A 20,180-nucleotide genomic window follows, 5' to 3' on the forward strand; every position below is an offset into this window, starting at 1 on the left:
GAACTGACGTTTAATCAAGTTTTTCATTTTTAGCTCAGTTCAAAGTGTATAGACTGTCAGGTTTCAGTGGTGTAGTGGAGGCACAACCAAAATAAAGAAGTTGGAGGCAGGCGGGGAAGGATGAGCGAGGTATGATTAAACAGTCAAAATAAATGAAAATTAAAGCTGCAAGCAGCGTTGTTAGGGCCTGAGCCCCCGCCTAACCGCGGCCGGATCGCCGGCCCCAATCCAACGGTGTAATCGGCAAATCCCTAGGCCTTGTAGTTTAGGAGATACGAGCCTCAGTGCGCTGCACAGTGCGAGTGCAGAGTTGAGAGCCGGCCCTTTAAGAGCCCCTCCCTTCTCTGCTCGCTCTCTGCCATCTGTGTCAGAGTGGAGAGCAGAGGAGGATTTGGCAGTTTTACTGTGAAACACAGTCATAACTCAGCATATGTTGGTCAAAAGTGGAAAGTTATAAGATGTTTTCATAGTTTTTTTGTCAGGAATTCAATAATATGGTTTTTGAAGGTGTGGGTCTTTTAATTTAGAAGCTAGAAGTGTTTGAGAATATGTACCATGAGAGCAGAGATGCTCCCCTTTCTGTTTCCATGACAACAGATAACAAATCTCTACCATCTGTATTAGACTGAAGGGCAGAGGAAGATTCTGCCAGTTTTACTGTTAAAAACAGTCATTAACTCTCCATATGTTGGCCAATAGTAATATTTTAGACCATCTTTTCCAGTTGTGACTCCAAGTGCTGAGCTGACAGCATTGATCCGTCTGCCTGTCATCTTCTGTCCTACCTTTGTCTAAGTTTGATGTGCTTCTCCTAGTGAAGGTGTTGAATGACATCATCAATCCCAGGGTGATGGAGAAGTGCTCCTCCATCCATGTTGGTATCAAAGTGGTGAGAGTTGAAGTTGAGGAGGTAGAAGCTCCAGTTGGACCCAAAGTGTGACTGCAGATGTGACAGCTTCATATTGACCCTTGTGTTCATCATTGTCTGTGCGACCTGTTGGCTGTCACTTTACTGTGGTTCTTCCAGTTAAGTTGCTGAATATCATCAAGCATGAATGTGGCAAAATACAGCATTGAAAACAGGACATTTGACTGTGGATTAGAAAGTTCAACATTCATTGTCCATGTACAGTTATTGTGACAATAAAAGACAGACATCAGCTGTGGTGAACATGGGAATTTATTAACTGATTAATTTGAACAAAAGGTCAATTAGAGACAGTCACTGCATGTGTAACAAAATGTAAATTATAAATCTGAAGTCAAACAAAAATGCTTTTAGAACATACAGTGAACATAATTAATCAAAGTAATTTAGAACTTCAATGAAATTTCTCCCCGTTGGGGTTCAATGAACAAACTATTTACAAGTTTAGTGAAAGAAACCCAACATTCCCACATGAGCAAGCACTTGGCGACGGTGGTGAGGAAAAACTCCCTTTTACAGGAAGAAACCTCAGGCAGAACCAGGCTCAAAGTGGGCGGCCACCTGCCTGGACCGGTTGGGGTTGAGAGGGAGAGGGAGAGAGATGGGGCTGGGGTGGAGAGGGGAGATAGACTTGGGGGTGAGGGGCGGGGGCAGTGGGAGAAGAGGAGAGAGATACAGAGAGAGAGAGAGAGACAAAGAGGGAGGGGGCTGAGAGGAGAGACAACAGGCAAAAATATACATGCATGATACATTTATAAAACATTCATAAGAGACCAACAGCAATAATGTGACAGACAGTGACTCACAACAACTATAAATAACAAACTACAACTATAAATAACCAACAACAACTATAAATATCAACAACAACAACGTGCTGTGACCCATGATTGTCACGCAGCACCAGTGGAACCATGATTCGTGGAGCTAAACTACCAACTCATAGTCACTACAAAACTGCAGTAAGTGCAGTGCGTGACAGTGGAATAAGTTAATAATAAATACATGAATAAATACCTTAAAAACCGCGCATGTCAAGACATGCACAGAATAAATAGCCAAAGTTAAAAAGGTTTAAAAAGTTAAAAGGTTAAAAAGGGCACAGAGAGGTGGAGTGGGACTTTCTAAACTAACAAATGCCAACAGTCATGCCAGGCTTCCTATCAACAACAGGTCCGAGTCAACTTGTCCTACCAGCACACACAGAGCCAACTGAGCTGACATGAGGCTAGTATTTGACCTGGGACAGCCATGTAGCTTTGACACTCAGTCATCCTGGTGGTCAGAATCGCCCTGGAAATCCTCAAAGTCATCCAAGCTAAACAAACTGGCGAGGTCATCTAACTCCCCCTGATCATCTGAAACAGAAAACCTACACAGGATCCCTTCGTGATCGCTGAAGTAGGCTGGCCAGACTGCACATTCCACGTCGTACTGTGACGTTTTAACGTAAACGTGGTCAATTAGCGTCCCCTTTTCTGTGGTCTCTTGTGTCACGTGTTGGGTGAACCCTTTTTCTTCCATAAATTTACAAATTGATGACCCTTTCAAAATGTTCTCATTAAAGTCTCCCATGACTACAACAGTGTTACTTGTTGGAGTTAACCAGTCAAGCAACCTCCCCACATTGCCTTTGAACAGCAAATTTGGATACGCTGGTGGACGGTAAATGACGGCCAGGGAAATGCTCAATTTTTTGTGCAGGCACACCAAGCACTCCAGATTGAAATCGGGTACCTGCAGAATGTCGACGTCCGAATGGGCTAAACTATACAGGCCGACGCCACCGCGTTCTAACTGCTGGAATTTGGAGAATGTGGGGTCAGCGGCGCTGTAACACAGAGACCGAGGACGACTGTGGAAATCGTAGCCAGAAATTTGCACACAGTCCAATGAGGACTGTGCAGTGAGCCATGTTTCTGTGACAGCAATGCAGTTAAGCTGCAAATGCTGCGTGCAGGACACCAAGTCTAGCAGGTGGCGACTTAAACTTTGTACGTTCATCAAATACACCGCGAACCGTGTATTTGATGAAGGCTGCTCAATCAAAAATGGAGGCATGCTAGCCATGGCCTCCTTAATGGTGTCCTTGCAGTAAATGGCCTTTTCTTCAAAGTCCTTGATGATCAGTCCCGACAAGGCCCTAACACGACTGAGAGCTACATACGCCTGCCCAGGTGCAAATACCTTCTTTAAAGACACAACAGCCTGGTCTACAGTCAACCCCTGTACTTTGTGGACTGTACAAGCCCACGCTAGCCTGAGGGGAAACTGCACCCGCACACAACCGCGCTTCCTGGTCTTCTCCCTGTCTGGTTCAATAGCAGTAGAATGCCTGTATTCTACTGCTGCGTGTGGACGCTCTGTCCTCCTCTGTCTGCCAATGTTGTCGTCATCGAACTTGACGTAAATTCTCAGAGGAAATGTGGGGTCGGGGCCAAATTCAATGTAGGTGACAGTGCCACACGCGCCATTGACCAGACCGTCCTGGACGTCGACGTTACGACAGAGCATGACTCTGGCGTTTTTGGCCAAACACAATTTAGATTCCAAACACGTGCCCTGCCCCTTGCTAATGATTCCAGGTTCCAATTTGCCGGTTTTGCGGTTCGGCGTAAAGTCTTTAGCGTCAATTTCAACATAATCTGGGCACGTGCGGAACAACTGGTTCAAATTAAATTCTTCCACTTGCACATTTGTGGTGAAAATATGCAAGGCCGAGCTATCTTCCCCTGTCTCTCGCGATTTCAAAATTTGGACGTCGCCGTCTAACATGGGGGTTTTCTTTGAACGCACCCGAAGCCTGTTCAACATCTCAGCAAAGGAGCTGTCCTTCTGTCTGACGACAGTAGTCAGCTCCACCACGCTAAAGTGGCACCACAGGTCCACACCAACCTGACCAGCGTACAGCGGCTTCCCTTTAACGGGAGGCAACTGGTAGAAGTCACCGACGGCTATGACGCTAACATTACCAAATGGGGAAAAGTCACCGGTCTGTTTTAACTGCCTCAACCTGCCGTGAACGTATGCCAACAGATTGTGATCAACCATGCTAATCTCATCAATGATGACAATTTGGAGGTCTCTAAATGTGGCCCTTAGAGAGTTCAGTTTGTCTTCTCCCAAGGGTGTGTAGGGCAAGCTGGAGTGTGTGCCAATACTCAGCGAGTGATGAATTGTTGCTGCATTTAAAGTGTATGCAGCTATGCCCGTGGAGGCCATTAACAGAACCGAAATGCTATCTGGTTGATGACAAAGTGTTGCCAGCAGTCTCCCGGCCTCGTACTGAATGGCCCTAATTAAGTGACTTTTCCCCGTCCCTGCACCGCCTGTCAAAAACACATGCAGAGGCTCTGGGTTCTTACCCATGGCCTTCTGCAGACACCACTGTCTAACTTTGTTGAAGACAGCCATTTGCGTCTCGTTCAGAGACCTAACTAAGGCCAAGCCGTCACTTCTGGGCAAAATGCTCCTGTTCCTCTCCAAAAACACATCTGTTTTTGGTTTGGCAGCCGCCAAATCGGGAACATTTTGTAAGGCGTCGGCCAAATGCTCATCAGCATTTTCGCCTTGCCGTTGCTCTTTCATCTCCTCTAAACACTCGATGCGTTCCGCTTCCAGCTCAGGACAGAGCTCCCCCCAAACATCCTCATCCACCTGACCTTGCTGAGCAATCTCCTCAGCGTGATCCAACTCAGGACAATCGACCTCAAACCTGGCCCTATTCTCATCGACGACGCTTTGGACCGACTTCATCGAACCGTCCCTAAACCTAACCTCTCCATCCTTATAGAACTGACTGAACAGATGAAAACCCTCAGGTTTCAGATCTGCGTCAATTCTGTAATGGAGATACATCTGAAGCAGACTCTGATAGTGTGCTTCCTCTTGCTTTTCTAAATCAAAGCGCATGTAGCGCACAACAGCGAACTGAGACCGCGTTCTCCTCAAGATGAAGCCAAGTCCATTCTTCAGTTGAATCATGTTCTTGGGCTTTTCATTCTTGCTGAGAAGACGATACTCAGACGCAAACGTAGCCATACACATGTCGTCAAAAACCTGGTCATCTGGCCTGCTCCTATACCTATCTACGATATTTGGCATCCACATATCCTCTGACCTCATGTCACCACAAGCGGCTTTCTGCCTCAACACACTGAGGGGTAAACTCATCCTAACAACATTTGCCCCTGTTGGCACAAAAACAACCTTCCTGGAACACTCCCTCAGATGCATGTTCGTTAGCCTGTACACCGACTCCTGGGCACAAACGTCCCTGTTGTGCAAATACACACTTCCTAATTTTTTCAAAGCCTCTCTAGCAGAGAGATTTGATTGTTTGGATGCTTCTTTTTGTGCGTTGGCCAATAAAAGCCCAATTTCTCTCTCGGCTTTGGTTATATACGAAATGATATAAATGATTACTGCATAGGCATCGGTGACAAAGCTAATGTCCATGTTAGCATTCCAGCACTTCAACAATTTCTTATTATACTGGTTCACCCAGACGTCCTTTACCCCTCTTTTATAGACTACCCTAGTCTTTGTGTGCAGGCGCTTATAAGCCAGCTCAAAAATCTCCTGATTAATGCCCAGAGTCTGGAACAAGTGGTCCACGCTAGCGTAGGCCACTTCTCCTGCGTCCGCTTTTTTAACAGCCTTCTTCACGGCTTTCAAAATGGCGTGTGCCGTCTCCTTATTAATGGGATTCGTGTCTTGAAAACAATTACAGACCGGCACGCTTGTTGACTGAGGATTCTCTCTGGCCTTCGGATCACAGGTACAGGTTTTAATTTCCGTTTTACAAACAAAAGTTCGTGCCGAAACAACTTTTGGGAAATGGAAGCGACACGTTCCGTGTTTCAAACAGGATTTTGTGTGTCGCCTTGAGTGGGCTTGAACCGATGCCACGATAGCCGATAACGTGTCATCGTCAGGGTTTAAGTCGCAGGTGACATATTGGTCAATAAATGCCACCACCTCCTCATCTGTGTTCTTATCAATTTGGGGAGCCCCCTCAATCCAAAACAGACAGTGGACATGAGGGGAGCCGCGCTGTTGAAATTCTACCCTATAAAAGTAATCTGTGATTTTGCCAATCGGTTGTGAAGGAGACTTGAGAACCTCATTCAAAAAGCAATGCCACCTGTAGTCAAACATCCTCGCGGCTGTCACGGGGTTCCTCCGCAACAGCTCGCACCTGTCTGCCCACTCCAAATCCTCTACCGTCTGCGTTCTGCCCTCCTGCTTCAGGATACTGGTCAGGAGATTCTGCCAGCGCAGATCAGCAGACGAAAACGAACAGAACCACGTCGGAATCCCCAACTGACGGACGCATGCTAACAGGTCCTTCTGAACCGACTGCCAAAAGGCAGGCGTTCCTCGAATGGGCTTCAGAAATCTGAAGCCCTCGTCGACCTGCAACATCTGCTTCAAAGTGTCCTCGTTCATCAGCATCGCTGCGCTAACCTTCTGGGACTTGTGACCTGCCCTACCCTTACGCCCTGCCACGGAAACTTTGGAGGACACTTGCTCAGTCTCAGACATGTACTGACTGAAAAAAATGTACTCAACGTTGCCGGAATAGCGGCCATCCGCATGCATAATCCGGTTGTTGAAGTACCGCGTCAGAGTCAACGCTTGCGAGCGCCCGTCGTGAAATGTTTTCCTACCCAGAGGAAACAAGACGGGGAAACACTTGGCCTCGTTCGTCTGGTCAGAAAGCAGCCTAACTGGACTATTCCCTTCCGCAGGCGCCACGTTGATTATGTCCTCGAAATACTGGTCTAATGCTTCCTGACCAATATCAACAGGCATAAGACAAGTGTCCTGAAACATGCAGTGCTGCTGTCTGTCATGCAACAGTTCATCTTGAATTATTTCTGTTGAATCATCTATCACGTCGTCTTGACCACCTGACGGAGCTGTCACCGCACCCTCTGAAACGACCTGCTTCTGCTCACAAGACTCTGCCCCATCTACGACAGCTCCGTCCTCACCGTCAGACTGAACCTCCTCAGTCTCGCCATCGTCCTGGCGACAAAAGTCATTGACCCAATCCTCATTGAAGTCAATGTCCTTGTAGAAAGGATTATTCCTTTTTAAAAAGTGCAGCGCCTGTCTTACTCGTGTACTATCGACAAACTGATATCGATAATGGCCTTTGTAGGTCAACTTGCGTTTAAGTTTGACCTGCATCATGGACCCTTCCACGCTAGTCCTAGGCAACACATTGGTTGTCTGCACGACATTGGCCGGAACGCATGTTACCGGCCCATGTACTCCGTTCTGCCCCCCTTTGGGCAATGCCAACAGTTTCATGAACGGAATATGCAGTGCAATCAAGTGTTGCTCCAAGCTATTTAAGCATCCCAGTTCCGGCGGAATGGGATCTGGTGTCAGGTTGTTGACCCAACACTCAGCTGGAATCTGCCCCTTTGAAATCTTACTGTGACACGTATGGCAGATCCAAAGTTCCCCTCTACAAGCTGCCAACCCACAAGGCACAACACAATCACTACCACACCTATGCAAATACGTGTCACTTATGCATCGGTTAGCAACCGCAACTCTAGCAGAATTTCCAGCGTACATTTCGTAACTACAACCCAGCACCTGAGTTCTGAACAACAACCGATGACAGACACAACAAATGAACTCAGGGCCATCTCTAACCTTCTCCAAGAATCGTTCCATGACAAAGTTGAAGTCTTGACACTTTTCATATGCGCTTTTCCTACTTAATTGAGCGGTCGCTATCACTTTTTGCTTAAAATCACAATCGTCACGATACTTTTGGCGAATTTGTTTATTTGCACCTCTAACTTTTTGTTTATGCAAAATGTTTTGTCTGTACTTGATGATACTTGCGGCTCTAACTCTCTGTCTATGCAAAATGTTTTCTCTGTACTTGATGATACTTGCGGCTCTAACTCTCTGTCTATGCAAAATGTTTTCTCTGTACTTGATGATACTTGCGGCTCTAACTCTCTGTCTATGCAAAATGTTTTGTCTGTACTTGATGATACTTGCGGCTCTAACTCTCTGTCTATGCAAAATGTTTTGTCTGTACTTGATGATACTTGCGGCTCTAACTCTCTGTCTGTGTTTGACATTTTGTCTGTATTTAATGATACTGCTGGCTTTAAGTTGCTGTCTATGGTGGATATTATGTTTATATTTTGCTACACTAGTTGATTTAACGCGATGTCGGTGCTCAACGTCTAGTCTATATTTCAACATACTGGCAGCTTTGCTTTTTTCCTTAACTGCCTCTCTGTGCTGGATGTTTTGCTGGTAACTTTTCTTACTCCTTGCTTTACTAATTTCTTTGACACGTTGTTTATGTGCCAATTGCATGTGATATTTAATATGACTTGTTAATTTTTTCCTTTCCCGACAGATTGCATTTTCAGAATATGTTTGTCTATGTTTCAAGGCATTTTGTTTAGTGAGCAACATATTTAATTTTTCGTGTTTCCTTTTCTTTTGCATCAAATATTGTGATCTCCGAGAGGTAACATTAACTTTTCCCTGACTAACATTTTGCACAATGTTATCGGTGTCAAGACCCTTGTCAGAAACTACAAATGGGAAGTTACATTCTGTAGATTCAATGTCAACATCCTTCATTGTAGTCCTCAAGGTGTAAGTTGGCACATCCACAAGTTTACAACAACCATAACACGTCTGTTGTCTAGGCTTAAACACACAGACCACATTCTCAAAATGCCTGTCCAGGATGTTCTCTACATAAATGCACTGTGGGGAGAAATGGGCACCAGCACTGCTATACTGAATCCAACGTCCATGAATAAAAGTACAAACACTAACTCCTAACAAATCTGCTGTGACCTGTATTTCCACCTCAGTGGCCCAAGTGTTTACATATTTCATCCTGGACTGCTGGAGGTACTGTGACACAGAGGAATACTGTTCTCTCAAAAGAGAGACATATTTCTGAGCATTTCTCTCCAGCTCTTTACAAACACCTGATCTAATCTTGCGATGGTGCTTCTGAGAGCCACTCACTGCCTGCGAGATGGCTCTGAAGAAGCAGTTCCCATCAGCAACGATCCTCTCATTCTTACATGGAGGACCGATCAATCCAACTTCTGTTGAGAGTGGAGGATTGACCTTGTCAAAATCAACATTTAACTTTTGACATAAAGATTTACAAGTATCAACACCAAGAGGACAAAACATCAGCGCACCATTTCTGACAGCTTCAATCATTTCTATGTCTCTATCAAGTGTACTGTCATCAAGTCTTTGTAATTTATTTGACACGTAGGTGTCAGGAGAAATGTTGCGTTTTATGCCATGGCTACGATGTGGTTCTTCCTGTGACGCAGTACTGACAAAACGGGACGATGTCTGGTCAGCAATGTGAGACATTTCCAGATGTGCAGCTACACAATTAACATCCTCAGATATGTGCACAGAGCCATCATGTACCATTTGCTCAGTAAAAGTAGGCTGTGTTGTCGCTCTGGATTCAATCGTACAACTGTCTGCAGACACACCAGACGGAACTGGATTTACACTCGGAATCACAAGAACACCACACAGTTCAAAAAGTTTCTGGTTTGAACTGAGACTCTCAGCCAAACAGCAGATGTAGTGGTGGAGGTCATCAATGCAAGCAAAATGTAGAACCACACTCGTACCACGGCAATGTGACAAGCCACTATAATTACGTGAGTGACTGTCAACAACAGCAAACTGTCCATCCTGATGGATGATGGAAGTGGTGTTGCCACACAGTGTCATGAGACATGTGCTGTACTGACTGAAGATCCTGGCCAGTCCATCACGCAGACTGATAAAGACACCAAAGTCAACCAGCTCCCCTTCAGTCACACCAACTTCACCTAAGAGTACATCCCCAAAATGGAAGCTGCATATCTGTCCATCAACTTCCAACTGATGTGGCAGATCAGGAACAGATAGCAGATTTGAGGGATGTCTAAATGAGCCACTGTCACGCAAGAAGGTGTATAACTCATCACCTTCAAACAAGATGCGATCCAGATCACACCGTATCCAGGAGAACACACTGCTAAGTGTGTGTTTGGCTAAGCTGACCAAAGCAATAGCCATACACTGTAGTCCTCCGTATCTGAACTGCTCATGTCCCTGATGAAATGAGCCCTTCACACGTTTAAGTAGCCTAATCCCTCTACTATTCGGAGCTACCAGTGCCACATCATTGCTGTTGGAATCTGCATTTGCCACTTTAACATCATGCAACGTAATGAAGTCAGACTTAGCTTTGGTGTGCGTGGTCTGCGTTGGTTCCTGGACAGTTGATTCCGTCAGCAAGGCAGGGCGAGCTGCGGCAACCTCCGTCCTGGGACCCTCAGGCACCACGGCAGCAGTCAGTGGCACCGCAGACTCCTCCAGGCACACCTTGGCTGCCACCTCCACCTGATAGAAGATGAAAAGAGAATGTTAAATGTGAATGAAGTAGGAGAGGAAATGTTGGTGATTTGAATGAGCCACAAGAAGTAAACTGTATGTAATTAAAGCAAGGCTAACCTGCTGCGCTGCTGGACGGGGCTTGGAGGCGGACACGTTCAGACGGGCAGGTGGTGTTGCCAGCACCTACATAAAGAGAAGGAGAGTAAGTACAAAAGAAGTGGATTTATAGGTTTAAGTAAAAATGCAGGTATAAGTTATATTGCAGTTATTGGAAGAAAAGATCCAAACACCAACCTGTCGCTTTCCTCCTTTGGGCTTTGAGGCAACACGTCGGCGCTGGCGCTTCCCGTGCCCAGGGGAAGGCTGAAGGAAAGAGAATTTTTTTCAGAACATCTGATATGCATGTAGGCTTGAAACAGTACATGTAATGAGTGGTATAGTTACCTGGCCAGCTGGTGGAACAGCAGTGCAGCCGGAGCCAGAAGAAGGTGAAACCTTCTCCATGGCATCCAGCATGTCACTGCTGAACCACACCGGGTTGGACGGGATGGGAGACTGTTGGGCCGGAGGTGTACCAGTCTTTCAAACACAAAGCAAAGAGGGGAAAGAGGACATATGTTAGATGTTGTTCATGTGACAGAAGCGTTTAAGAAATGTGCATTTGGATCATGTAGTGGTGAAATACATTACCATGCATGCCCGTCCAACGACGGTCCACTCCCGGGGGTCACGACGACGAGGCACAGGAACGTGTCCCGTCACGATCACCCTGGGAGACACCCTGACACGTGGCGATGTGCGGGGTGACACGGTGGGCTGTGGTGGAGGGGGGGCGAGCTGACGGACCGCGGCGTTCCACAGCAGATCCACCACAACCGGCATGCCATCGGAGTCGCTGAGGTGAACCTGAAAGACATAAAAACAAAGTAGACTTTAATGGCGTCGGGTAACATAGCATGGAACAAGAGGGAAGGTAGAGCATTTAACATATGTAAGGGATGACATTATGCTGTACTTACACCGTCGTGGCACCACAGCTCCAACCGATGGACTGGGAGGTGCTCCGCCATAGACACGTATGGGATACCTGGAAGATGTGGACGGCATAAATATCTATGGTAATGGTGTAATGTGCATTAAATAATAAAACGTCAAAATATGAATGTGACGTAACAAGGAGACGTGATGAGTGACATACCCATGCGCGCTGTGACACGGCGGTATTCCTGACGTAGCAGGTCCTGCAAGGCCGGATCGATGGTTAAGCGTGGAGGGAAATCCATCACTAACACCTTGAAGGGTGAAAGGAAACAAATGTCATTTATGACTGTAAACAATGACAGAACTAAAAAGTGTGACTGTGTAGGAGGGAAGACATAATAGCAACAGTATATAACAAACAGAAGCTCACCATCGGCCAGAGGCTGCTGACAGTGGTCAGGAGAGCACGGAAGTCCAACGCTGCCTCACCAACAGTCCTGCTGGCTGTGAGGTTGTTGCTGGGGGCCCCCACGCACACCAAATCCGGGGTCCAGGGGAGGGTAGCGTGCATGACCTCGGTCCTGAGGTCAGAGGCGGCTCCACCTGGAATGGATAAGAAGCCAAAAGTGAGAGAACCCTGCGGCATACTCACGAACCCGTCGACGATGGCGCGCAGGTGGGAGTCTCCGAGGACAAACACCATCTGTCACAGAAGCACATGTTTAGAACACACAGCAAGCATGAGATGTATGCAATGATGTAGAATGAGAAATATTGGTACCTTCTGGCCAGGGGTCTGAGCAGGAGTGACTAACTTCACGGAGTGGTTGGTGTAGAGTGAAGTTTGCCATCTCCGCACACGATGGCGGCGTCCGGTACCGCGCCCTGTTAGGATGGAGATGATGTAAGAATGCGAGGCAATGGAAGACATGTATTTTTTGTAGCACATTTTAGAGTGGCAGGAGTGGGGTTGTTCAAGACCAGTTAATACATACGAGCGACAAACTCGGGGACAGGTGGCCCAGGGGTCCAAGGCTGCTTCTCCGCCATCCTCCGCTTGGCCGCCTGGGCAAGCCGGTGGGACTTGGAACGGGGCATCTACAGAAGAGAAGTGTGCATTAAGTAAGCATTCACAGACAAAGTGCACAGGTATAGAATGGTAGTTGTACTCACAAACAGGAGGGACGTGATCTTCAGAAGTGGGTGAATTAAAGAAGAAGTGCAACTTACCTTGGTTTTGGGAGATGAGCAACCAGTAAATGTAGAGTAAATGAGTGAGTGAGTGAGTGAGTGAGTGTGTGTGTGTGTGTGTGTGTGTGTGTACCAATGCAAAAGTGGTAAATTAGACAAAAGTTATGTGTTTTAGAAAAGTATGTAACTGTGTGTATGTGTGGATTATTCAAATGAGAGGTTTCCTGAAGAAGAGTTGTTGAAGATGAAGGACAAAGCAGCAGAGCAGCAAGGGACAAGTAAGGATCTGTAAAGTAAAGATGAAGGTGTTGTTAGAATATAATTACAGCAATAATGTAATAGTGAGTAATATATGTTGTCATACATACTGTAAAGTATTAAAAGTAGAAATAAGATGTAGATATAGAAAAGATGTGCAATACAAATATGTATACACACATTTGTAGGCACATATATACACATACATATATACACACAAGTACACATATACAAATATAAACATCCTGCTTGTATTCTATGACGCTTTGGAAAAAAGCGTCAGGTAAATGAAATTGTAGAACATACACATACACACATATACATACGGACATACATACATACACACACGTACATACAGACCGATAAAAATACAAACAACCAGATATACATATAGGAAAAAAAATATGTAAATGGCCAACAAGGATGTAGCTATGAGTCGCGGTGTTGCTAAATGGCCGAGGAGGAGCTAGCGGCCGAGTCGCGGTGTTGCTAAATGGCCAACGAGGAGCTAGCGGCCGAGTCGCGGTGTTGCTAAATGGCCGACGAGGAGCTAGCGGCCGAGTCGCGGTGTTGCTAAATGGCCGAGGAGGAGCTAGCGGCCCAGTCGCGGTGATGCTAAATGGCCAACGAGGAGCTAGCGGCCCAGTCGCGGTGATGCTAAATGGCCGACGACGAGCTAGCGGCCGAGTCGCGGTGATGCGAAATGGGCGAGGAGCAGCTAGTTTCTTTGTAGCCTTAAGACAGCGGATATAGGGGTTGTAAGTGCATGATAACATTACTGTATTAACGGAGCACATGTAAGTAGTGGAAATAGTGTCGAATAACCAAATGAAAATACAGAATTAATGGTAACATGGCTGAAGCTAATAATAAGTCATGCAACAAAGAAGACTTCACTTACCTCCAGCCGAGAGAGCAAGAGAAAATGGTGACCGCAGCCCTCAGCTTTTATGAGCTCGTATGAGGAGACGTCACCGAGTGCTCTGAGGCACAGCAACTGATTGGCAGAGAGGTGGCATGATGACACGTCATGAAGTGCATTGCAGCACAGCAACTGATTGGTAGAGAGCTGTCAGATCTGACCATTGAGGAGAGAGCTGAGACTTCACAGAGCCTTGTTGCTAGGGTGTGAGAGCCCCTCCCTTCTCTGCTCTCTCTCTGTCGTCTGTGTCAGAGTGGAGAGCAGAGGAGGATTTGGCAGTTTTACTGACAAACACAGTCATAACTCTGCATATGTTGGTCAAAAGTGGAATGAAAGACCATATTTTTGGAGAGTTTTTCATCAGAAATACAATGGTGTGCTTTATAAAGGTGTGGGGGTTGTATTTAAAATGTTGTAAGCGTATTTTTGAGAGTATGTACCATGAGGGAAGATATGCTCCCCCCTTTCCATGAGAACTGCCAATGAGTGTCTGCCATGTGTTTTAGTGTGGAGAGCAGAGTAGGATTTGGACGTTTTTAGTGTGTGAAAAGCAAATAACTCTGCATATATTCCTTAAAAGTGCAATTTAATACCCTGCTTAGATGGATGTGATGAAGCAGTGTGATGTGTATTTGTGTTTGAGAGCATGGGGTTGCAAGAGGTAGCCTCACTGTATCCTGTCTGAGTTGACATATGTTGCTGTGACGGAGGTGCAGCTACAGCGCTGGTCTCTGCCATCTGTGTCAGAGTGGAGAGCAGAGCAGGATTTTGGCAGTTTTACTGTGAAACACAGTCATAACTCAGCATATGTGGGTCAAAAGTTGAATGTAAATACATCAGTGCGTAGAGTTTTTTCTCAGGAATTCAATGGTGTGCTTTTTGAATGTGTGAGTGTTTTAATTTAGAAGCAACAAGTGTTTGTTTGAGAGTATGTACATGAGGGCAGAGAAGCTCCAATTGTGGTTTCCATGACTACAGTAAACAAATCTCTGCCATCTGTGCAGGAGTGGAGAGCAGCTGAAAAATCCACATTTTCAGTGTGTGAAAGTCATGTAACTCTGCATATGTTGCTTCAAAGTGCAATGTAATCCCATATTTTTGTAGGGATTTTTCTGAGGAATCCAGTGGTGTGTTTTTTGAAGCTGTGTGAGTTTCAGTGTAGACGTGAGAAGCATTTGTTCGAGAGTATGTACCATGAGAGGACACGGCCTCCCTATTGACTTCAATTGTAACGTAAAACGTGTCTCCCCGACTTTGACGGCTTATAAAACGGAATCTGAGCGATTCATATAAAAACCTTTGAAGATTTGTGAAGAGCACAGTTGTGTGATTGAGGTGTGAAAGTTTGGAAGCGATACAATTAATGCCCGAGGACTAGATCGATTTTGTTTGGGGAGTAAAAAAAGTCCTTTTTTGACAGTTTTGTCCAATTTGTGGACATTCTGTTGTAGATAGGTGAGAGGTCAGAGCGTATGAAATTTTCGTCTTGATGAGACGAGTCCAACAGTGTTGGTCCCATGTCTGTGGGACATTTGTGCAAGAAGTTATAGCACTCCGATTGTTGTGATGTGGTTTTTTGGCTCCCTAGGTGGCGCTATACAGTTTTTGCAAATTTTTTTTTTTAAATATCGAATTTTTTGCCGGACCGGATGTGCGTGCCAAATTTCATCGAATTTCATGCATGTTCAGGGGGTCAAATTAAGCGTCAAAGTGGCGGGAGAAGAAAGAAAGAATAATAATAATAATAATAATATTAAAACGCAGCAATTTCAGATATAATTTTTGCCACCATTGGTTTCAATGGGGGACCTCACCCCCCTGTCCCCCCCCGGACCCCCCTGTGATGTTTTTAGAGGCCTGTGATCCTCCTAAGTGTGTGTTTTTACTGCTTTTAGCGCTGACTTCGTGTCTCTCTGACTTCGAAACATAATAGGGTCTTCGCCCAGAAGTACCTTCTGGCTCAGGCCCTAATTAACATTTTTTTCATGGACAAACTGAATCTGAGTGCAAAGTAAAAACAGACAGCTGAACAATAGGTAAAATAAATCAGGCTTAACCACATTTAAACAGAGGATACAACAAATACAGAAAGTCAAAAGAGAAAAATCAATCACGAAAATTAAAAAAAATAAATAAAATCCAACAAACTCTGCTAATGGCCAAACAGGAAACAGGTGGGGGAAGGTGAGGGCAGGGAACAGAGATGAAGCTAATTAGGACTGATGAGACACAGGTGAGTCACTCAAAAAAGGCAGGAAAAAAAAGAAGCCAGCAAACAAGTGCCAGAAGGCACTGCTGCAAAACAAGACTGAAATAATTGGATTATACTAGATTCTTAATGCACCAAGAATTGATGCAGGGGAAAGTAATAGCACCTAACTGTGAGTAACTGATAAACACATAACTCTTTTTCCTTCTTTATGGCAACTGTTAAATTTTCAGGAGTTTGACATGAGCAACAGATAGTGGAACCACAACAAGTGAAAGTCTTTTACCCTCAAGGAATTGTATATTTTTTAATATATCACTTTTCCATCATTTAATGTGAATAACACTAGCAAATCAAATCCTGCACCAGCCTGTGTGCATACTGTATATATTCACTGTAAATAGCCTTAGTTTGAGGACTCAAAATTGCTTGACGCAATCAGAAAGCAATGAAATGTGTGGCAAAGAGCAGAGCGACAAAAACCTCCCACAAAACAAACAGATTGCAGAATACTGTGCTACTGGCTGTTTCCTCTTCTTTTAGATAAAATATATTCGGTTAATAATACTGTTGTGACATACTTTGAGTGTGTATGTAAATATAATATATTAGGGCTGTCACTTTAACGCATTAATTGATTACACTGCAAATTAACGCGTTTATAAAAATGAACTCAAGATTAATTACAGCAAACTTGAGTGGCAATTCAATGCAAATTTTACCCAGACAAGAGCGTTTTAAACTTGGCCCATTGAAGGACCCGTACTCGGCAGCGGCTCGTCGCTTCACACATGCGTCGCTAGTGAAAGTGCCTATTTGAGACTCACCCTTAAGATGCCCTGACTTAGGTTTTATTCAATCACCAATAAAAATGTGGGTTTCAGATCTTCTCCTCTTAGTGCATTCATTTGATTACACTGGGCAACAATTTTTGTCCTAAAATTTGAATTCTTTATTGGGGACCTTAAGCAGATATGATTAAAATGTGATTAATTACAAATCCCATAATTAAATTAATTTTTTAATCGCTTGACAGTGTATATATGTGTGTGTGTGTGTGTGTGTGTATACACTCTCTATATACTGTATGCGTATTATTGTGTGTGTGTGCGTGTGTGTGTGTGTGTATAAAGACGCCAATGCCTCTCCTGCCAATCTAAGCCAGTATTAGATAAGCAATGCACTGGCTCGTTCAGTTTCAGGTCAAACAGAAATCTATTTGAATGGAAGGAAGGAAGGTACTGGATATCTGCAAATAAATACAAGATTCAAGATAGTTTTTCAGGTATAAAAATATGTACTGCGGTGTATCCATGACATCTTTATAGGATGTGCAGTATTTCAGCAACTTCCCTTGAAGATAAATTTATATTTTTATCTGTGAGGAGGAAGTGAAAGCATATAAGTGACAGACTGCAGTGTATGGGAACTCAAAAATGACTGTTATTTATACCCTTTTTATTTAAAGAATCTATAGGTCCTGGCAGACTTGCAGCATGAGGATTTATGTCAAAGTATTAATTGGGTGATAAATGCATTGAGCTCTGACACTTGCCTCGATGCTGTTGATGTTACCGGAGGCCATCACTGGAGGCGTCATGCTGTCTGTGTAATCCCGTCCCCGAAATGTCACCGTGTTCACAACTACAAGGCTGTCTTTGGAGTGGGGAAAAAAGACCACACCGGAGAGAGGTGGTTGTCACAGTTTGCTATATGTGAAGCACGGAAAGAGAGGGTGAAAACAATCACACTTACTATATGACATCTTCCTCTTCCACTGATTAGAATAACTTTCATTTATTTATTTTAATGTGGTTTCCTGATTGTATCCTGATCTAAAGAAACCAGTTGACAATAAATCATTTCTTCTTTTTTGTTCAGACAGCTCTATGAAGATATGCTTTGTAATTTCCAATATATTGTTGTTTCCCTTCCATCCATTTTCTACCACTTATCCTGTTAAGGGTCACAGGGGGGCTGGAGCCTATCCCAGCAGCCTTCGGGCAAGGGGTGGGGTTTCACCCTGGACGGATCACCAGTCGATCACAGGGCCAACACATAGAGACAGACAACCATTCACCCTCACAGTCACACCTACGGTCAATTTAGAGTATCAATCAGCCTCGTCCCCTCTTGATGTCTTTGGACTGAGGGAGGAAGCTGGAGTACCAGAGAGAGGAACAGGAACAGGAGAACATGCAGACTCCACACAGACCCAGTCCTCCAGCCAGGGGTTGAACCTGGAACCTTCTTGCTGTGAGGCGACAGTGCTAACCACTACACCACTGTGCCACCCACTCTTTTCCATGATGTCAATTATTTTATGGTATTTAACATGTCACCCGGTTAGATCTTGGTGACGATGGCTGCCTGCTGAAACTGTTCTTTTACCACATTGAATAATCTGCATCGCAGAGACACTGCAAACCACACCCACCGGGAGGACGCAATCACCACAGGACTATGCAGACTTTACTAACGCGTTCATGGTCATTAGCTGAGTGAAAAAGCAATTTTCTTTCTTGATGCAGATACATGACTTTCACACAGGATTTCACGATGAGACTGTTAGCGCTGTGACAGTAGCTCTTAACATAGCTGTGACTCATTCATATTCAGACAGACAGCGCAAAGTTGCTATCCAAACCGCTACAGTAGTCTGTCAGCACTCACAGTTGAGATAATTTTGGTAATACTGCACTAGATTAACTAATTAGTGACAAAATGCTTTTTCACGTCTTTGTAGTGAGTGTCAGACTCCAGCAGTTTTCACATTTGTCTTCCTGATGCTTCATTAACATCTGAATCCACCAATTTCATGTCTTTAAAATTAAGCGGTTCAGTTTGGCAGATAAAAAATAAAACTGCTGGATTTCTTACCCTGGTGGTCTTTTCAAATGGATTAGACAATGAGAGACCTGCTCAAGTCGGTGTAGAGCAATGATTTTTTTTTTTTTTTTTGGGTGAGGGTGAAATTAGGTGTGCTTTCTGTCTCTATGCAAAGCTTTTCATTATTTCAGTATGCATCTGATTAGATTTAAGCCAGTACATATGATTATAAACCCATATTCTGCGGATGTTAACTGTTAAATAATTACTGCATGTATGAGTGAGTGTATTGACTTGATTTTAAAAATGTATACATGTCACTTGAACTCCATGAGGAATTTAGATTCGGGCATTTAGACATGAATAGTTGGCTGGAGTTGTTTCTAAGTGGTGATTTTTAAATCCACCTTTAGAGCAATGTCCCAATTTAACCATCCAAAGACTATTCTAACGCCTCACGTTTGTATGTAAATGTGGTCTCCTGCATTACAATTTAAACTCATTCAAAAGCGTCATGCCATTCAATTAGAAAAGGTCACATCTCACTTCTGCTCTTGCTCTCTCCTCTTTTTACCATCATAGGAAAGTGCAAAATGTCAGTGGAATAATAAATTAAACTGAGAATGGAATAATACTCTGTACTCACTATGTCAAGGTTTCTCTGCGCTCATGTGTGGATTTCTTTTTTTTTTTTTTTTTTATTTTTTTATCAACAACTCCCAATGTTTAGCTCATATTGAATTAGTGATAATCGCGTGTCACGAAGGCTACAGGTGGTGTTTGGGGCAGCACTGAGAGAAAACATGCCACCAGTCTCAGGCGTATCGAAGGTTTGTTTGGTTGAAGCGCTTTAGCCTGCACCTTCTCATCATGGAACTGCAAGTATACTTGAATGTTGATCTCTGCACATCGAAAAATGTTCTCTCGGTTTTTTGAAGCATGCTTGCTGCCAGTATTCTGGTTGCACCGTGTGGGCATTGATTTTTATCAAAATATCAATATTTTCATTTATTAATGCTGGCTTGTTGGATAATGTAGTATTCTGTAATTCTAAGTTGTAACCAGTCTGGTAGGGTCACTGACCCCCAAAAGAAACACAAGAGACTCTCTCGACAAAATCTTTTTTCAATTACTTTTTATTTATGGAAATCATCTCACGGCACTCCCACCTGCATGTTGCCCGTGTTACCGTTTTCATCTTTGTTACACCGTACCTACTACTGTAAACGCTGTAAAGGGATTTTTTTTCTGTTTCTGTCAAATTGTATTATTCATCTCCAAATCACAGCAAAATTGTCTCTTTAAATTAATCTAAACAATTCCTCAATAGCAAACACTTACACGATAAAATAAGTGTAATAAGCGTAATAAATATGTCGAGCAGAGCCGGACTTTGCTGCTCCATTAGACACCCTTGGGACTTAATCGATTGTCTCTGT

At 44.2% G+C, this 20,180-nt stretch overlaps 1 protein-coding gene across 1 annotated transcript; it reads right to left on the reverse strand.

Annotated features, from left to right (window-relative positions):
- Window positions 1-1,169: 1,169 nt before the first annotated feature.
- LOC147254881 (uncharacterized) lies at window positions 1,170-13,801 on the reverse strand. Its single transcript, XM_086215030.1, has 12 exons — window positions 13,683-13,801; window positions 12,563-12,809; window positions 12,328-12,430; window positions 12,114-12,217; window positions 11,763-12,035; window positions 11,550-11,643; window positions 11,371-11,438; window positions 11,042-11,257; window positions 10,796-10,918; window positions 10,646-10,714; window positions 10,469-10,534; window positions 1,170-10,357 (listed from the first exon to the last, which is right to left on the reverse strand). Exons 3-12 carry the CDS (start codon window positions 12,428-12,430, stop codon window positions 2,195-2,197), a joined length of 9,279 nt encoding a protein of 3,092 aa, XP_086071156.1. The 5' UTR covers window positions 12,563-12,809; window positions 13,683-13,801; the 3' UTR covers window positions 1,170-2,194.
- Window positions 13,802-20,180: the final 6,379 nt, after the last annotated feature.

Source organism: Aulostomus chinensis, chromosome 10 (genome assembly GCF_037954235.1).
Source record: "Aulostomus chinensis isolate RoL2024-O1b breed Wild chromosome 10, RoL_Achi_v1.0, whole genome shotgun sequence".
Lineage (NCBI taxonomy): Eukaryota > Metazoa > Chordata > Actinopteri > Syngnathiformes > Aulostomidae > Aulostomus > Aulostomus chinensis.

What these genes read in the sequence shown, in the direction of transcription:
- LOC147254881 (XM_086215030.1), bottom strand. Translation starts at nt 12,430, where the DNA reads ATGCCCCGTTCCAAGTCCCACCGGCTTGCCCAGGCGGCCAAGCGGAGG. An exon ending in TGTCCCCGAGTTTGTCGCTC is followed by an intron (nt 12,218 to 12,327) that starts GTATGTATTAAC and finishes CCATCCTAACAG; the next exon opens with GGCGCGGTACCGGACGCCGC. An exon ending in CCAAAGGAGGAAAGCGACAG is followed by an intron (nt 10,535 to 10,645) that starts GTTGGTGTTTGG and finishes CTCTTTATGTAG; the next exon opens with GTGCTGGCAACACCACCTGC.